Source organism: Amblyomma americanum, chromosome 2 (genome assembly GCF_052857255.1).
Source record: "Amblyomma americanum isolate KBUSLIRL-KWMA chromosome 2, ASM5285725v1, whole genome shotgun sequence".
NCBI classification, from domain to species: Eukaryota; Metazoa; Arthropoda; class Arachnida; order Ixodida; family Ixodidae; genus Amblyomma; species Amblyomma americanum.
Genome location: NC_135498.1, coordinates 72,506,317 through 72,525,961, shown reverse-complemented (window position 1 = coordinate 72,525,961; position 19,645 = coordinate 72,506,317). Strand labels below are relative to the sequence as shown.

At 45.3% G+C, this 19,645-nt stretch overlaps 1 protein-coding gene across 1 annotated transcript in view; it reads right to left on the bottom strand.

Moving 5' to 3' along the window:
* LOC144119745 (uncharacterized) overlaps positions 1–18,962 on the bottom strand; it is a 56,221-nt gene extending 37,259 nt beyond the window's left edge. The window contains exons 1-2 of the mRNA XM_077652292.1: positions 18,721–18,962; positions 14,645–15,485 (exon numbers count right to left, since the gene is read on the bottom strand). Of these exons, the coding sequence (XP_077508418.1) occupies positions 14,645–15,485; positions 18,721–18,962 (1,083 nt within the window). The remainder of the gene's footprint in view (positions 1–14,644; positions 15,486–18,720) is intronic.
* Positions 18,963–19,645: the final 683 nt, after the last annotated feature.

Here is a 19,645-nt window from a genome sequence, read left to right as displayed (position 1 = left end):
TACACCTGTCAGAAGTCTTCTTGTAAGATATTTTGTTCTAGCTTTTGTAGCGAGGAGTTTCTGGCTCCTGCGATGTGTGAAGAACCCTCTTCATTAAGTTCCGATGTGATTCCGTCTTTAGGGGCGCCTTGAGGGCTCGACTTTACCGATAAAAAGGAAGCATGCGTCCTCAAGAGTTCAGGTGAAGTCTATATCTTGTGTTCTTTCTGTTCCTTTTTCTTAGATTTTTTCGTTCAGTCATGGCCAAATTCCTCTAATTTCAGAAAGCCAAATGCAAAAAAAGATTTAAAAAAAACAGGGCAAACGGCGCCGCCGCCATGCATTAAAGCAAATGGGGCTGACTTTTCTTCTATCTTTTTCCGTGTTATGTTTTTACTCTCCAACATTGAAGTGCACGCGGCACTCCTAGTGGCTCTCTCGTGCCAGCCGACAGGCCCGAGCACACAATTGCTTGCAACAACTTACTGCTACCACAAGGACGGCCCCCGCCTCACCTCTTTGTCTTGTGCTACTTTTTGAATACAAAATACAATGAAGGCCACTACTCGGCGTTTCGTGTCCTCTGGTTCCAATCAGAACAAGTTTTAAAGAAAAGGTTTTCTAACAACTTTTGGTGTCACTACTGTAAGGAGTTTAGGTAAGCTAGTGCAATTTCGATCTGCGTGTCGCACGTAGGCGGTTGGCGATATTTTTCATACACAAAAAGGAAAGAAGACTGTGTCGCAGAAAATGAAAACCCAATTTTATGTTGATGTGTAGCTATGTATGCAGGTCGAATTTATCTCCGCATCTTCAGCAGTTATTTCGTGTAATGTCTCGCTATGCTTTGTAGTACAAGCGTCTTGGCCTTCATGTAGTGGACGTGATATCGCTTTGCCTCGTTTGCACTCAGAATATAAGGCACCAAAATTACAATTGCAAGTAGTGGTTTGGAGGTAACGTGGCCTCCACGAAAATAAAGCTGAATGAGACAAAACAACTACCTTCGAAATGAGATAATAGCCTCACTTTTGTTTTAAACTTCGTGATAAGTAGTAACTGTAGGGGACCTTGGTAAGCGCTCTGATTCCTGGATGATATTTCGCCTGTCAGAGGGAAGCGATTTCAATTAATGGAGAAAGTGGTGTAAGAATTCACGATATAAAGTTGGCATAAGCGAAAAGGACAAACACGCAGAATGAGCACACTGTCCTGTGGGCTGCTTCTTTGTCTTAGACCATCACGCTGGTGTCCAGTTTATATGTGGGGTGCGTTATTCTTAAACAACAAAAAAGATACTCTACACAACGCCATACGTGAAATGTGTTTAAAGTGAAGTGCAGAGAATTTTTAGGAAATCAAATCGAGAAGATAACATCAATTTGTGTTCTTTATTTTGTGTTTCTTGTTCGCTTTTCAGCTAGGCTTCGATCCTGAGAGCTGATTCACTGGTGTTTCAGTCCGATACGGGAGCAGAATAGAGAACAACTTCCTGAGTAAGTTTCTTAAACATCTGCGTGGAACACCCTTAGCAGCATATGATCGCCCTTCTGGACGTCACTATATAGTGCAGGCCGCTAGCGGTTATTTGGCTAAGTTAAGCCTCTTTAGTTATCTAGCCTCTATTTCTTTGTATCATGAGCACTATTAATGGTGCCCTAGCCGAGCTGCTGATGACTGTAGCACATCTGTGCATGTGTGAGTGTGTGGTGTTCTAATTGGATAGATATGAGCCGCGTTGTGTCATTCCAGTCAAGAAAGATGATTTGCGAACTTCCAGAACACAACTGGATTCAAATGAAATACTACTTAGTTTTAGTTAGTTTCGTTTATGGTTTGGTTTACGGACGTTTAATGTCCCAAAGCGGCTCAAGCTATGAGGGACGCTGTAGTGAAGGGCTCCTGAAATTGCTAACACCTGGGGTTCTTTAACGTGCACTGACCTCATACAGTGCACGGGCCTCTAGAATTTCGCCTCCATAGAAATTCGACCGCCGCGGCCGAACCCGCGTCTTTCGGGTTTGGAGCCGAGCGCCATAACCGCAGAGCCACCGCAGCGGCCTGGGTGCAGTTTGTTCTGATTGGTTTCAGTTATGCTTCCGTTGTTTCCAGTTGCTCTTTTTCGTCTAGGATGCATGTACATTACTTTATTGAAATATATGTGAAATGACACTCAGATTTTTGGTACAAAAGAAGCGGTATAAATTTCTTCCAAATTTATTCTGCTGTTGCGAGCACTTCTCACTCTAACGTTTTTGCGTCAGCACTGCGCACCTGCACAGCGCTAGAGACCACTCGTGGCGTTGAAAGCGTAGGCTGTATACATTATTGCACGCGTGGGTTTTGCATGTTATCCCTGTGACCGAGGTGAGCTTGGGAGATAAGAAACATGAAAAAATTATAGACGACAATAAGCTAGACGGAATAAAGTGGCTGCTGTCGGCAGTTAGTGAGGAATGCACTTCTGTAGCTCTTGCGCCGAGTGTCTTGCAGGTATAGCGCTTATTTTTGTTATACTTTTTGGTGTGCGTGAGATTCCAGTAGATGATGCAGAGAGCACAAACGTGCAAGAGCTATTATGAACACGATCACATAGACAAAGATGTGTAAATCCACATGAAAGCTGTTTTTCATGAGTATCTGGCAGGAAGTTTCTTCTTTGTTCGCGAGTGAAATGTACAGCGATATGCGAAAAGAGAAATAATCTATTCTACCCTGCTGCAAGGTTAGCTGTCTACCTTATAAAAAAGAGCGAGGTTGTGAAAACTAATGTTAATGCTTAAGTGAAGATTCGTAACAAGTGCTTGACAAGTCATTTATTTATTTGTGAACATATACCAATTAAGGCGTAAGCCTTACCTGCCCGTTGAGCGAAAACCCGACTGTGTTTGGTTGTGTTACCACACTCGATGCATTAATAAAAGATTTCGACCACATGCAATCTGGTAGCGGCCGGATAAATTAATTATTGAAGGTATGAGGTTCCCATTTCCCATTCGTGAGTGCCTTATAGCTGAGATTTTTTGTATTCAACAGGTGTCGCTATAAACAAATGAGACAAACTAGAAGTCCTTGGCCTACCAACAAAGCGAGCGTGCGCTTTGCCGCAGTGAGCGGTCTGCGGTACGCGTCCTGAATACAATGATGTTAAATTTCGTAATATTGATTGTTGGCGGTTTTTGTTCATGCTGGGGAAAGACTTCAAAATCTCACACAGTAGTTATATATCCTGAAGAGAAATACGAAGGCCCGCTTGGGGCGAGACGTAACACCTTAACATGCCACTTGAAAATTTCCAGCTGGTTCACATCGTGTGCTGAGAATACAAGGGTTTTTCTTCAGCTGCAGGCAGCTTCTGATATTTTTACTAATATATTGACATTAGACGCGCGTGAAAAGAAGTAGGTTCGTACACAACCCTTCTGAAACTAAATAGCCTATTTTATTGGAAAATGTCTTAAATTCGCGTAGTTTACCACCACTACTATATGACAAAGAAAGATGGGCGTCCAATCTGAATTGTGGTGAATGTGATGCTCCGTGTTATTAGAGTTTCTCCAAAGAAAATCTGATGGACGATTCAACGTGGTTACGCAAAATGCGAATGAAATTCATTAGCAGCCCGAATGCCACTTCGGTACGGTTTCTTTACGAAGCACGGTTTTCCAGGTCAAGGAGGCTTTAGTGAAAGGTCGGTGATACCGGTGAGAGGTGCCTTAGTGCTGGCTCACTCAAATTGGAGGAGACACTTTTGCCCCACCTTAAGGATATGACGCGGTAGCGTTAATGAGATAGTGGCCATATGTGGAAAATTGATGATTCTCTACTTTGCACTCATAGGTCGCTGGGGGTCCTCCTAGCGCTCCAAGTGCAGTGGTGCAGCGGGTAAGCGATACACCAGTGCCCTATGTTGGCAGGTGTTCCCACCGGTGGGGCTTCAAAGACCGAGTTTGCTTCTCCCGTGCGACTTCTCGGGACCAATCATTAATTGATCGACCACCTGCCAGGGCGGGCAGATTGCTCACATCCGGTGGGCAAGTTGCTAGGGCGCCACAAGGGCGTGTGGCCTAGGTGACCCACTAACCACTAAGGGGAGCCTCCCCTCGGTTGCTTCAGGATCAAGCAGGTTTCAAAGATCGGCCAAATCTCTAAGCGCGGCTTAAATGTCAACGCATTCAAAGCGAGAAATATAGATGAAGTCCAAAGCACCAAGCTTTTAGAATCAAACACATTAAAACGCTACAGAAAGCTGGCGAAGAAAAGAGAACACCTGGAGTGATGGCCTACCCCTTGAGGAGCACATAGTTTAATCACAAATGCTCTCATATACACGGATGTGATTGACAGCTAGGCACCTTCTCATCCTAAATTGATTATGCGACTTAGCTCCCCGACAAAGATTTTCGAAAACACTATCGAGCGGCCAACTTTAGCTCTATGTAGACCACCGTCCAATATTTAGAGCACTTTTTTTAGATAATGAAAATATGTTTGGTACTGCGAACACGTAAAAAATGAACAGACGATCATATGATGTCATGCGTGCAATCTGCGTAAGCAGTACTGGGTGTACTCTCGTCAGCGGTGTTAAAGCGAACGCGCTAGCGCGTGGCAGACAGTCTGGGGCCGTACTTGCGGCCACATTTGGTGGCTGCTTTTCACAACTCGGTGGAAAGGGCTGCGTTGCTTTGTTGCTGCTGGCAATAAAGGATCGCACTCTTCCTTCCACTTCGTTTCTGAAAGCAGCACCAAGAAGCGCTAAAGATGGGGCTGCAGTCTATTCTGCCACGCGCTAGCACGTTCCCTTTCAAAGATATGATAACAGTACGTTTCGTTTAAAACAATTATCGCTTTCCAGTTGCCCCTTTGAACTTGATGTAGCCTTCGGTTGATCACTGCAGTGCCGCCTACGCTTCTCGTGGGCAGAGCCGTCATGAGGGTCAATATTAATTGTAGGGTAGTGGGCAGGACCTATTCGAGGGTGGCGCTTGGTCTTTGATTATGGGAGCAGCTTCAGTCCTTCGGGGGCGGGGGGGGGGGGGGGGGGGGGAGGGCTTGTGGGCTGGTGGTGGGCGCCGGCATCTGGGTGGTGATGGGGGGGGGGGGGGGGTTGCCTGCAAATGTATGTGTGAAGTGGGTGGGGGCCTTTTCGAGGTTGGACGTGCGTTGTTTCGAGGGTGTAGCTGGCTATAGGGCAAATATAAATGGGTACTGGGTGGGCGGAGCCCTCTTTTAAGGTTGCGGCAGCCTCTCACAGTACCAGAAGGACAGATATGTCGATAGTACGTGTGGGTGGAGGCGACTGGCGGGTGAGGTGAGTGGACGAATGTTTTCTGACGTTCTGGAAGGTATAGGTAGGCTGGTTTGTGGTGGGGGGTGGCTTCCTGACGGGGAAGGTTGTTGGGGATCAAAATTAGGCACCTAGGGGATGCAGACCTTCTGCAGGGTAAGCATGGATGGTTGGTGAGGCTCCTTAAGCGTGAAGGTGAGTTGTTTGTTAGTGAGGAGAAGTCTGAAGGTTAGAGATGTGAACAGTGTAAGTTGATTGATGCAGGCGGAGGCTTCTTGTAATTTAGCGGAGGCCCCCTGGAAGTTGGCGGTGGCATTACACAACACCAGTGGAGAAACTATACAAAATTTTGGGTAATAAAATGCCAACAAATAAGAATAAATTGAAAAGAAAACGGAAAGCACATAAAAGGCTTAAAACGGGAAACGCCCGCCTTTGTTGAAGCTGAAAACTTCCTGCAACCGTGTGGCGGCTCTCAGGCTAGGCGGAGAGCAAGTCTCCAGGTGAGAAATAACTTAGTCATGGAAGGCGTAAGCTTGGGGAAGGCATTTAGCATAATTTAAAACAAGGCAGCGAACCCCTTTCACTGTGCTCTACAGCACTCGAGGTGGCTGGCTGCCTGAAGCCCAATGATTAATCCACCCTGTAAACACTCGGGTAACTTGAACCTTCGGTTTAACGCCAGAGTTCCTCAAATGTTCGAGTATCAGAAGACATTAGCCTATTTATGATTTAGCGGTGCACCTATAGGCTAGGGTCCTTATTTTCATTTATTATGAACAAGATGAGCTATGAACTGGATGAAAAACTAAGAAGAGGAGTGGTGATCGAATAAGATATTGATTCTTCAGGATGTATCATAGGCTACACAAAATATTTACTTTTACGAAACTTTGGTATTTTAAGAAAAATATATTTTAGCTTTGCAGGAAATTTTACAACTACATTACGGCGTGCCTTATGATGTAATTTCGCCCGGAAAATTACGTTCATTTTAGCAATAATCATCCGGAAAATGTTTCTTTTCGTTCGCTTTCATAGGTACCAGGAAATAGTTGTCCCTTAGGCAGGGTATGTTGGAGAAGAATGGCATATTGGGCGAGTTGGAAATGCTCTATATTATTACAACAGAGCTAAGCAACAAGTACCAAGAACGAAGGGAACACACACAACGGCGCTGATATGTTACACAATTTCCTCTTTCTATGTCCTTCGCTTTTTTTCTGTACTCCGGCTCCCACTTTACATAGTTTATAAGGATCTGAAAAAAGAACACTAACTCCATACTTAGCCCCCACTTTTTTAAACCAGTGCGAGAGGTCATAAACATGTGGCATGACTGTCACTCTTTTTCTTTCTTTTTGACTAGACTGCACATCTGAGGTGCGCTCAGAGGAATTCAACGTTTTAAATACTTTATGAGCACTTGATACAGTAACCGAGTCCGGGTATACTGCTTCCCTGCACTTGCGCACTTGGACTAGGAGACTGCTGCTTATTTGATGGACAAGATTTTTTTTTACTACCATACTTCCAACTCGCGCGTGGCAGGTGCCTCGATCTTCATCTTTATCTTCACTTGGCAGTCACATCCGCCGCTGCGCTGGCTGCTGCTCTGGACGCTCGCTCTTGCACTTCTGGCACGTAATTCAGCACGTGGTTTGCTCTCGCTCACGTCTTGAAGAAATAAGGATGAACTAAAGATAAAACGCGTCTAACCACACTCAAAAGACCTTTCGCTTTGTATATCCTGGCTGATCTGAGTTCAGTCAAAGCCAATTTTTTTTTTTACTGGTAGGATATATACTTAACATTAGTGAAATGTTTGTGAAATGTAACTACAATTTCTGGTGCAAAAGTATAGTGATATAAATTTTATCCAAATTTGGTCAACTTTTGCGAGCATTTTTCATTCCAACACGTTTGCCTAAGCATTTATCACCTGGAAATCACTACGAGGCCAATCGTGACTTTAAAAGCGGGAGCTGAGTACACTAGCGCACGCGCTTGTTATCCATGTTTATCCATGATGTCGAGGTTAGCTTGCGAGAAAAAGATGATGAAGAGCTAATGCACTATTATTGGCTTGACGGACAAAAAGGGCTGCTGTCGGAAGTTTGCAAGAAATACACTTCTGCAGCTCATTCGCACCGAGTGTGTTGCGTGTATAGAGCTTATTTTCGATTTACTTGTTGATGTATTTGAGGTGCCATTAGATACTGCACGGAGAATATCCACATGCTGTGAATATCCAAATTTAAGCTACTTGTCATGGGTATTTGGTAGCGTTTGTTCTTTGTGCGCGTCCGTGAGAGAAATGCACAACTACACTCGAAAGGGTGGAATAATGTTTTCCACCCTGTTCTAAGGTTAGTTGTTTACCGTATAAAAAAAGAGCCTGGTTGTGAAAAACTGAGGTTCGTGCTTAATCGAAGAGTCTTAGAAGCACCTGACAATGCATTTATTTATTTGTTTATGTACAGCTGCCTATTCGATGAATGATGTGGAGTTTCTGCAGTTGTTACGACACGAATGAAAATTACTAATTGCTACTTGCACACTAGGTTCGACAGTCGGAGTTGAGCACTTTACACGTTGTCTCAATTACTACTAAGAAAAACAAGTCTATATGCCACACCCATTTCTAAGAATCGAGCATCCGTTATTCCAGAATTTTTTGTATTCAACACGTGTCGCAATTACTCAAATCATACGAACTAGAAGTCCTTGGCCTAGAGACTCGAAGCGAGCGTGCGCTTTACTGTAGTGAGAGGCCAGCTGAGAAGGTACGCGTCCTGAATATCCTGAAGTTACATTTTGTAGTAATGATTCTAGGCTGTCTTCTGCCATCCTGGATAAAGGATTCAAAATCACATAAAGAATCATTTTTGAACCGACTGAATTCTGGGGAGGAAAAGTCTGCTGAAAATATTTTTTTTAAATTTGGAGCAGGCAGTGGTCAATCGTGATTAGGCAGATCAACGCAAAAACGTAGAAAAGAACGACGTGGGCGCGAAACTCGTTAGAATAAGGTCATTAAATGTCTTAAGTGTGCTGTTCTCTCGCGTGGAGTACTTGGGAGAAGTTTTTTTTTTGTTGAACAAGATTAACAAAACACTTCCATGGGCAGTGATTTCGCTTCGGTAAGCGTATTTTCTGCAAAAGGGTTTCTTAATAACCAGGAACTTGTAAAGAAGAAGCACGTACCAAGCGAAGATTTCGCGATTTCTTCTGCCGCAGCAATCCTACATGATTCCACTACTGCTACTGAAGCCCTATGAAAGAGGGCGGAGCGGGACAAATTATTGGCGCACCTATGCAGTTTTCATGATATAGAAATGCGGGAGAGTTTATACTTGTCGCCTATTTGTTGTCGGGCACGTTTGGGTGAACGTTGCTTCCCTGCAGCAGCTCGCTTCGCACGTTTGACTGCGTTACGATGGGGTAGTACTTCGTCGGCAGTCAACCGAAGCCTCCGGCCACGCTTTGCTGTCCCGCCTGATGATGTAGACGCGAGCGATTCAACTTCGCTTTATGACTCCATGAGCCGCTTTTACATGAATACGACAGTGGCAATTGTATTTCCTAGCGAATCTCGTGGAGCCGACATACCACGGTGTACATGTACCACACAAATTCTGTCGGGATGGTGACCCCTCATCCACTGCACGCGACGGAGGGGTCCAGCCGTATTCATCTTCAGCGCAATCTGCTTTGTTATCCAGCTGAGATGGTACTGTATGGCCACTGCAGGGAGAAGGAAGGGCGCCTCATAACCTGTTTACATTCACGGCTAAGGTCTGCATGCCTTTATCTACCTCTGCCTTGTGATGGCCTATTGCGCCAGGAGGGGTCATGACGTCATTCGCGGGCCGCGTTTCTGCCAGCCGTGCCTGCCACGGCTTTGTGGCGACGGCGGGCTTTTCGCTCAACGAGCCAAGTAATGCTCTCGCATTAAAATCTTGATAGGGCAGTGATGGTGGCGATAATATTTCCACCCGGTGCTCTCAGGTGGCGCTGGAAGCCGTCGACGACGAAGTGTACCGCGCGGGCTAGCCCTGGCAAAATCTGTGTTCTGCCTTCTGTCTGTGTCTCTGCTCTGTCTTCCGTGACAATATACAGGCAAGATTAGCCCCAGAGTGGCCTGCCGGCAAGTGCTCCACCTGAGTCACTCATTTTAAAGGAATTCTGTCTCTACAACTCTTCTATAAGGACAGTGTCCCATAAATACTTCAAGAATGTTTTCGACACTGACGGCCACTCAGTTCAGGAGCATTCAGGGTACACGATGTGACAGACGTCGTCCAACGAAACTTTCGTCCTCCTCACGTTCACCTGGAGCGTCTCAAGCTCGTAACAAAAACGCGGGTTCGCTAAAACGAAACGGTTTGAATTGCACCAACAACAGAATTGTGGCATATAAGTGGGGTGTCGTGGTGAACCTTGTGCATCTTAACGACGAATAGGCAGAGTTCGTGGACCAGCGACGCAAGATAGCACATCTTTTGAGCGAGGCTTAGGAGAGGTGGAGGTTTGAGTCGCCGTTTTTGTACCCTTTCTCCGATATGCTTCTTTCTTGCCACGACGAGTTTTTGTAGAAAGAACGATAGACTCCTGAGTTAAAATTGCCAATCACTCTGAACCGTAGTTCATGGGTATGCAATGACTGCCGAGATGAATTCCTGTAGCTCAACCAGGCCAGCTTAACCGATCGAAATCAATATTTCTTGGTTTAAAAAAAAGAATTTTCTTTTGCTACTTATAGATGGGTTTTGACCACTTTATAAGGAATTTAGAACATCTCTTCAAGCTCTTGGAGCTATACAAAAGTTCATCAGTACAAGTTACGTGATGGAGATCAACGTACAATTGTGTTTTGAAGTGGCTGTAGCAGGGATAAGCGTCAGTCTAGCCTAGTGACGTTGGGCGACTTCATCGTCTCTGCCGTTAGATACAACGGATGGAATTTAATAGGTGGTGGCGGCTCAAGGTGATACAAGCACGACCAAGCCAAACGAATGAGCTTAAAGCACGCACAGCCTATTGCTCCAGTAAGGAGACCCGCTGGGATAAAGCAACGCTGCATCACTCAGAAAATCGCTACTGCACCGAGGGGTGTCTAATAAGCTGTACAATTTGCAAGTCTAATGAGTCGCCGCTTTCTGTGTAATGTTTCTAAAAACGAGGAAAAAAATTTTCTACACACAGGGGTACCCTTGGTTTCAAGCGTCAATAAGTCGAATTTCAGTGACAACTGGATGACTTCAACCAACATAACACGTAGGCTTGGCGCAGCGCTTGAAAGGTGTCCAGTCTTCATGACACCGTACTTAGTGTTCCCTTGGCCTCGGTTTTCCTCCAGCTCTTCTGTTCGACTCGGCAGCGGCATTGATAGGTGCTGAGTGTGCAACCTTACCAATTACTGAATTAAGTTTGCTTCCAGTACATACTTTAAGGCATGATGTTCGACCCCAAATAGCTGCGGCTCTTATTTCTCGGCCTTTCAGTCATTTCCTATCCTCGTTTGCTGTGATGTCGAAGTTCACACGAAAGCCTCTTTCCAGTAACAGCGGAAGTAATGTTATCGTCATGATAACATGCTACACTAATCACACGCGACGGAGCCTATGTTAGGTCCCATCATGGATGTCATTACGAGCCCCTCTTTTTCCTCCCCTAATACAAGTTTATTTAAACAAAGACAGTATATCCTGAGCTAAAACACGCCAGCCAAAATTGTGCGAGAACACGTGGGTGCATGTCGCTACGGATTTGACAAATGTTCATATTGAAATATGAGCATACAAGGCTTTTTCTGCTGCAGGCAGCACTGAGACCTAAAAAATGTTACCAGAAAAAAACTGACAGTAAACGTGGGTGAATAAGTTTGGATAAGAAAGAACTATTTTAGTGGCGAGGCAGGCATCTTTTGCAGGAATTAGGTACACTGTTGTGTATGAAAAAAAGCGGGTGATTTTGTTTGCTAGATCTAATTTTCCATCGCTTTCTCCGATGCAAAGATAGAAGATTGCCGTATTTTCCTTGTGACGAAAGTGATTCTTGATGGTACGAAAGTCTCTGGAAAGAAAGAGCGAAAATATGTATTAAGGTCCAAGCGCCATGTTTTGCAAAAAAAAAAAAAAACCACAAAACCTATACAAAGAGGACGAATAAGACGAAGAGAGAGCAAAATGTTTAATGCATAGATTGTTTGGGTGGGCCCCCATTCCAGGAGTTCATTGAAAAGACGTAAATTGAGGGCCTGTCTTTGGGCAGCACGTGATTTATTCTTAATACTCCCGTATACATGAATATGCTAGGCAGAGAACTTTTCATGCAATTTTGATGGGTGGTATTAGCTGTTAGTGAAATATAAATGTAACAAAAGCAATGACGCGCCAAACAATATGTGTATGCAAAGCTGCAGTCCAATATTTCGAGCACTTTTTCTTTAGATGGAAACATTTATGTAAGAGTGATTATGTTTAAGAAATTAAACCAGATGAAGAACACTTCCAAGCTGCACTTAAAACAAACACCCAGCATGTCTGTTGAAGCCGAGAACTTCGGGACAGATTACAACAGCCAAAACTGCTTACCATGTTGAGTAGACAGCTTCTTTTGGCACCGCTACTTCCAGGTGTAGATTCTCGGACCATGTTTAAAGCAAGTCTTTAACTGACATATAATTGCGTCCTTGATGGAGGAGGCATCGCGAGGGCGCTCTTGCATAACTTAAAGGGCAGGTGAAGTGGTTTTAGAATTCGACGAGTTTAAAGGGTTAGAATGTGTGAAACTTGGAGGTAACGCATGCGAAGTATTTTTGTGCTATGATTGGAAATGGTGACGTAATCGCAGAATAAATCCGCATTGGTGGTCAGGCTTCTGTGCAGTGCGCAGCGATGGGCAGAGGCCGCAACGTTGACGTCACATGGGGCGGCGGAGTGTTTCCAGCTAATAAACGGTTGTTTCAAGGATTTAAACCAACGCCGCTGACGGTGAAGCCCACGAAGCATTGTTCGGCGGTGTTGGAAGACTCACCGCAGCTCGTTGACGAAGGTAGCGGACATCCCAATTTCGGCAACAATGACGTCGTCGCAAGTTTCTCCCCACTTCTTTAGTGTAGTGAGGAGAAGCTTGACTAACGCTGTGGTTTTAATCGGCGATTACATCACTATTTTAAATGCTGGCGAAAAAATACTTTGCATGCTTCACCTTGAAGCTTCATAGATTCTATTTCTTGAAGAGCCTCACATCCTCAAAGAACCATTTCACCTTCCCTTTAAAGCAAGGTGGTGATCCCCTTTCACCGTATCATGCAAACCTCAACTTGGCATGCTTTTAGAACGCTAATGAGGTTCCACCGTGTAAACACACGGGAAACAGTTCTATTTTTCCTTTTCACGCGAGAATTACAAAATGCCTGAGCATCCGCAGACGTCAGCCGGATAGTGGTTTCGAGGTGCACACAGTGGCTAGCAATTTTACTTCTGTTCAGAGTGAGCAAGAACTAAGAACTACAAATGAACTTCGGAGACCACAGGGCAACGCATAAAAAATTGACCGTTAAATGTTTATCATGAGCTGTACCAGAAGGTTACTTTAGTAAACAGTTTGTATTTTTCAATGCAAACATATTTATAGCTTTGACCGAAAACACATAAAGTAATCTACTTAGAGCCAGACAACATCAACTAATGGTGCCACGGAAATTGGGTGTTGTTTTCTTTTTGAAAATGATTGGATAGAATTTCCTTGCCATAGCGTTCAGCGTACGGCGAAATTGTTGGCCTAGAAGGCACCATGCAGAAAGCAACAGTGTTTCATGTTTCATAAATAGTAACAATCAGTAAAACATCGACACTTTTTACAAATTGAAGGAAAGGAAGCGTTTTATATACGTTTTTGATGATCGAATGAACAAAAATTCGCGCAAATCAGAACTTGCCCCACAGCGCACATTCACGTTCTTGTCAATTACGTGCCCTGCGCTTTGCTCGTCCTCAGCGGTTAAAATCCCCCATAAATTTTCCCGAAACGTCATTATCAACTACTCATTTTAGCTACAGCTGGATCTCCCATTAGCTTCCCTTTGACAATCATTCCATACTCTGTCATAAATGAAATTTCAACCTGAACCTCGTCGCACTAACATTACATAAACTAAACGCCGCGGCACAGGCTCTGTTACATTGACGTTCGGCTTCTTACAACAAAGATAAGATATCGAATTCCTGCCCCTGCGGCTGCACCTCGGTACAAGCGAAGCCAGCGTGCTGTGCGATGAGGGTACATTTAAGGAACGTTGTTGGCTATATGTATCAATGTGGAGCCCTTCACTGAAGTTTACCTACTGAAGTTATTTGTACCCTGTGCGTCGATTCAGAACGTTAAAAGGGCTATGCATAACATTATATAATCCGCCGCATCTACTGCATTGCTGCAAAATATGAAGCCGACACCATTTTTCGGACGAAATCTTTAGAGTGATCGCGATGCTCGTGGCACTCTTACTGATTCCAGATGTAGTGGGTTGATGTATTCTTTTTCTTAGCTTGTTACGCCATGGCGGCGGATTTTTACCATAACCAGAACTTCTACAATGAGCTCCGATAACAGGACCGCTCGGAGGATTGCCGTACTAAGAGCTTTCTTCGTAAAATCTTGTTATGCCTATGATCAATTAAAGAGACCATGAAAGAATTATCCAATGTATTAAATATGTATATTTCTAGTGACGTAGCATAGAATCCAGGTTGTATCAACGTGGAAGAAAAATGGCAGTAGTTTTGTTCGCATCGGTGTTCGTCTTCGTTACAAGGCTGAAGACAGTTTCTGGAAAAGAAAATATCTCGCAGAAGTCAATATTAACACCGAATATATCAATCCAATGTAATAAGCACAACTTCAGCGCTATTTTTCTTAAATGATTTACCGGCAGCACTAAATGTTTAACAACGGCCGGGAGTCACCGCCACGTAGAAAGTTTGAAGCAAAACTCAGCCGAATCCCGTCTTTTTTCAGATACATCTTGAAATCAAATAGCGTGCTGCCTCGCTACTCTTAAGCCTGTTAAAAGACACGTGCAAATTGTCTAATGGAGCGAACTTGTGAAAGGAAGAAGAAACTTTCACAAAGAGTTTATCCTTCGAGGGTGGTCGCCTGGGGGCCTACCCGCATGCTTATAATATTCTTTCCGTTCAATTGGTGAACCCGCGAGAATCAGATGAATAAATTAGTGCACTTACACTTCTTGCGGAGGAGAGCACCGTAATGGAATGGAGTGCCAAGGCCATAGCCGTAGTTCAGGCCGTAGCCGAGGAGGCCGTGGCCGTAGCCGTAGTGGCCGACACCGTAGCCGAGGGAGCCAACACCGTAGCCGTAGACAGGGGCAGCATGGTAGGCAGTGAGGGCTGGGGCAGCATGGGCAACGGAAGCCACAGCTGGGGCATGGTGGACGGTGGTGGTGGCAACAGCTGGGGCAGCGTGAACGGCGGAGACAGCTGGAGCGGCAGCGTAAGTGGCGGCTGGAGCAGCGTGGGCGATGGTGGCAACAGCTGGAGCAGCGGCGTAGGTGGCGACAGGGGCAGCATGGTAGGCAGTGAGGGCTGGGGCAGCATGGGCAACGGTAGCCACAGCTGGGGCATGGTGGACGATGGTGGTGGCAACAGCTGGGGCAGCGTGAACGGCGGCGACAGCTGGAGCGGCAGCGTAAGTGGCGACTGGAGCAGCGTGGGCGACGGTGGCGACAGCTGGGGCAGCGGCGTAGGTGGCGACTGGAGCGGCGTGGGCGATGGTGGCAACAGCTGGAGCAGCCTGGACGACAGTGATAGCTGGGGCAGCGGCGTAGGTGGTAGCAACCCTGGTCACGGCTGGAGCAGCGTGGATGGTGGCGACTGGAGCACCGTGGGCGACGGTGGCAACAGCTGGGGCAGCAGCGTAGGTGGCAACAGCTGGAGCGGCAAGAGCGGTGGCAACTGGGGTGGCGTGGGCAACAGTGGCGATGGCTGGAGCAGCAGCGTAGGCGGTGACAACCTTAGTCACAGCTGGGGCAGCGGCGTAGGTGGCCACAGCTGGGGCGGCAGCCAGGCCGAGGCCGTAGCCAGCGGTGCCAACGAAGCCAGCGAGGGCGCTGGTGGCCACAGCCAGGACGATGCAAGCGCGGATTTGGGGTGTAAAATAAGAAAAAGTATTGTAATTAACAACGACCAGGGGACTGCAGCGCTATGCTTGCTGCTAATTATTTTTGATGAGTACTATTTTAGGCCAGGCTTTGCAGCTGATTTCTGCTTATCGTTGTGTTGTCCAGGCATCCATTACTCCGCACTATAATCCGCTGCTGGTTAGTGACCGGCATTGAATTTCCTGCTGTTTGCCACATCAGATTTTAAGTTTTACCAGTTGTCTCTAACTTAAATTTTCCTTTAGGTCTCTGGTGTTCCCTTTCTGCTGATGTTGGCTATAAAATGAACGCTGGCCATTTGTTACCATTTCACGTTACTAGAGAACCGTACGCTAGATACAGAGGCTTTCGGCTCGGGCCGCACTGGTGGGATCTTGTTGTTTTTCTCCTCTACTTTCAAATAAATCGTCTGTCAGTGAAAAAATTATTTTACTTCTCGGTTCCGATTCATCAACACTATTAAAAAAAATTTCCTTACGCTCTACTTCAAATCACGGGCTGTTGGCTTTTTTATATGTATTGCCGTTTGCGCTATCTTTATCTTCATTTCAACCCTTTATGTTGAGGCTGCATATTTGTCCCCATAGGCTTGCACAACAAGAAATGTTAGGTAGAATATTTTTTTAATCAACATATTTAAGCTACTCTGTAACTAATGGGCAGATAACATCCTATTGAACTGCGGCTTAATTTAATAGGCTTACTATTAGTTGGCAATCCTCATGATCTGCCATGATAACTTTACTGATTTAGATGTACTTTTCAACTACTTGCGGCAGTTTTTAGCAATGGTACTCTTTTTCCTAACTCTCTAAATTAAATTTTGATTGATGAAAGTAAATTCTCGATATCATATGAATTCTTTCAACAAGAAATCGCGAGAACGTTGCGATTGGTTTCTGTGCAGTTGCTGCGGCCGTATACTTCGTAAACCGCCATATAGTGTTTATGTGTACATGTTTGTTTTGAATAGCCAAATATCGCTAGTGCCGTAAGTGTTATATTGAAACGGTAGTAATGAAAAAATTCAGTATCTTATAATATTTTCATAAGCGTACTCGATTCTAGAGCACGGGAAGAACTCTGCCTTTTCCGAACACCAGTTGTCATACGTTAGCTTGGGATCATGCATATCCCACCCGAAAAATTATTCCAGTTGCAGCTCAGGTGGTGGATGCCTTCTTTATGCCTCCTTCAATAATGCCTTCTCTATACCGACGTGTTAGTTTCTAAAAATTATAATAACCCTTAGTAGCTATAAACTACTTTCATGATTCGCTACGACGCCGTTACCACTATAAACGTATGCTGGGAAGATGGAAAGCTCAGCACCAAAAGTGCCCCATTCTCGCAGAAAGACGTGTTTTCACTGTTGCAATAAAAAAAGAAGGGTGGCTTATCATGGTAAATTAGAGGTGCTGTAGGATCCAACTGCTGGTTTATGACGCCTCTCGAGCCGCTTTTATACATGGTCAAGCAGGCTTCAATTTTTGAAACACGGGTTGCCAGACGGTGAAAAGCGAGAGAATGTTGCATAACCAGTATCCGACAGGAGTGCTGGCCTAGCCGCAGATCAGAATTGGCAGGCACAGGAATTGGCAGAGAACTGGCAGAAACAGGATGTGCCTACTGCCGATAACAATGCCTAGACGAGTTCATTCTTTTGCGCAGCTATGCTCGCTAAATTACAGAGTGATGTCGGGATTACAAGGCTCTTGTTGTACAAGTGCCGGTTCACTGTAAGAAATTTATTTGGTTTTTGCCTTGAACGTGAGGAGTGAGTAGAAAAGGAGGGTGGGCGCTATTAGAATCTTAATAATTTAAAAACCTTTTTTTCGTGTACTGCAGTCATCTACTTTGCCATTGCCTATGTGTACGACGCTTCTAGAGAAGACATGCAATTTTATTGCCGAATTATCTTGGTCGAACAAAAAAAAAGTTCTTTAGATTTTGTTAACAGGCATATGCTGTACACTACTAACAAAATTTTGTCGTTTGAAAGGCTTGGTCATGAGACATGACTTATTGTTAAATAAAAATTGGCAGCATCTGTGGCAGACAGATCCGCTGATTTTAAGCTCGGCGCTACGTCAGTATGCTGAATAAAATCCTTTTGGCGCTTTGTTATTTCTGTTCTTCAACAGGGCGCAACTGGTATAAATACTTTTGTAAACATAAAATTTGTTACATGAAATGATGTGGCCTCAACTTGCTAAGTACGATGTGAAGACTATTATACAGCTGCTCATTAAAAAAAAGTAAGTGCAATTGCTACTCCTCGAGGCAGTACGTCGGGAATGCATGTTAAAACAATTGAATAATGTTACAATGGAGCACAAGTTTCACTTATGCTTTAATACATTTTAATATTATGGCAATGTTTACAAATAAATGATATTATTTATGCAACGCGGCAGGCATACTTTTTAACGTTTTGAACGCCATTATGTTAACGCTTTTTTCCTAATCTTAATTTATTTTTCAGATCATACCTCTCAGATCATTCATTCAGATCATTCAGATCATTGCAAATTTTAATGTTATGACAATGCACAAATTAACTAACATTAAACAAAGATTATAAATAAATCCTTGCAGAGCTTTTGAGAAGTTTTTCCAGTGTTTTTTCACTAATGATATACTAGTGCTAGCAGAACATTGAAGCTGGAAGTCTCGTATACGGTGCTTGCCATTGTTTAACTGCAAAGCACCAAATTGAATTATAATAAGTGGGGTTTCTAGTGCGGTTTGGACCCTGGGCTGAGGGCCAACACCACTCCGCTAGCTCAAACCACAGCTGTTCCCGCGAAGAACAAACACATGGAGGAATAGCCTGGAGGCAGCACCGTTTATTGGGATCTTTCAGTCAATGGGACAGCCTCCTCCGGTCACGCGCAGGCAGCAGCCACAGGAAACACTTGGTTACCTGGGCCACCGAGGGGTTGTCGCCTGTGTCCATTGCGTCTGGCGTCTCGCTTTCAACTATCCCGGTGCGTGAACCCGGCTGCCTGAGACACGAAGGGGAATGGAGGGACGCCTACATGATGGCGCGGACGCCACCTCCTCGCTTCCTCCGCTGCTTAGCAAAACGTTTATGTGTGCTAATTGGTAGAGGTTCATTGTAAAACAGCGCCAAATACGAGGTACCAGATAAAGAAAGACAAAAACTGTCATGTGTCTTTCTTTCTCTGGTCCCTCGTATTTAGCGCTGTTTTACAGTAAACCTCCGCTAACTCTGGGACGGGGCTGTGAGGGGGAGGGCCTCAACAGACAATAAGAGAGAGATTCCTCAGGCGGACGATGGGCAATGTGGACCACACTCTCGCTCTCTATCTCACTCGTGAACTCCACGCACTGGGAGGAAATTCGGGCTCCTTTCCTCGGGCTCTCTTGGTTCCTAAGCAGGTCGAATGCCGCCGAAAGGGAGGCTGGGCCCGAGATGGTGGGCACTGCCTCTGAGGCCGCGGGTGAGACGACGATGGCAGTAATGAAAGCCTGCTTTCTCTTCATGCAGGCCGCTCATTGTCAGCTCGGCCTTTAAAGGTATGTTGCGACAGCGGGTCCTGTTTCCCACGCAGACACGGACACTGTTTCCTCTTTCACAGTCATTAAGTGAATGACCACACGATATATATATATATATCTTCAAACAAGCCGCACGAACGTGTCAGCGTGGCGTAGCGGTAGCGAAAATTACTCGGAGCCCGAGGGCCCGAGGATCACGGATTTCCAATGCGCCGTTGATGAGGTTGGCGCCATCAATGGGAGCTTCTTGTATTTGACTAGCCCTAATTTTTCTGTCACGCCGACGGCATCGCCGGCACCGGGTTTTCGGGGACACGGGGCCTTTACATGTGGGTTTTCGCGACACCGGGGCTTTGGCGGAAAAGTAAAAGACCAGATATAGAAATTGAAATACATGGACAAAGTAAGAGATCAGGAGAACGGGGCGAATCAATAGCTAGTCTACGGAGTGGAAGGGTTCGATCGCAAGGAGTGCCGCCGGACTGCAGATGATCGCTGCAGGGACGTTGTGGTGTGGAGGATGCCGATAAACTTGGGACGTGTATCTTTTAGGCCGCCGTCAGAGGAATTGCTAGGCAGCCACATCCCTGGTTGTCTTTACCGTCGTCGCAAACACTGATTTCCTGCAAGAAATCTTCCCGGTTCGTGTTTTTCCCGCCACCGCATCC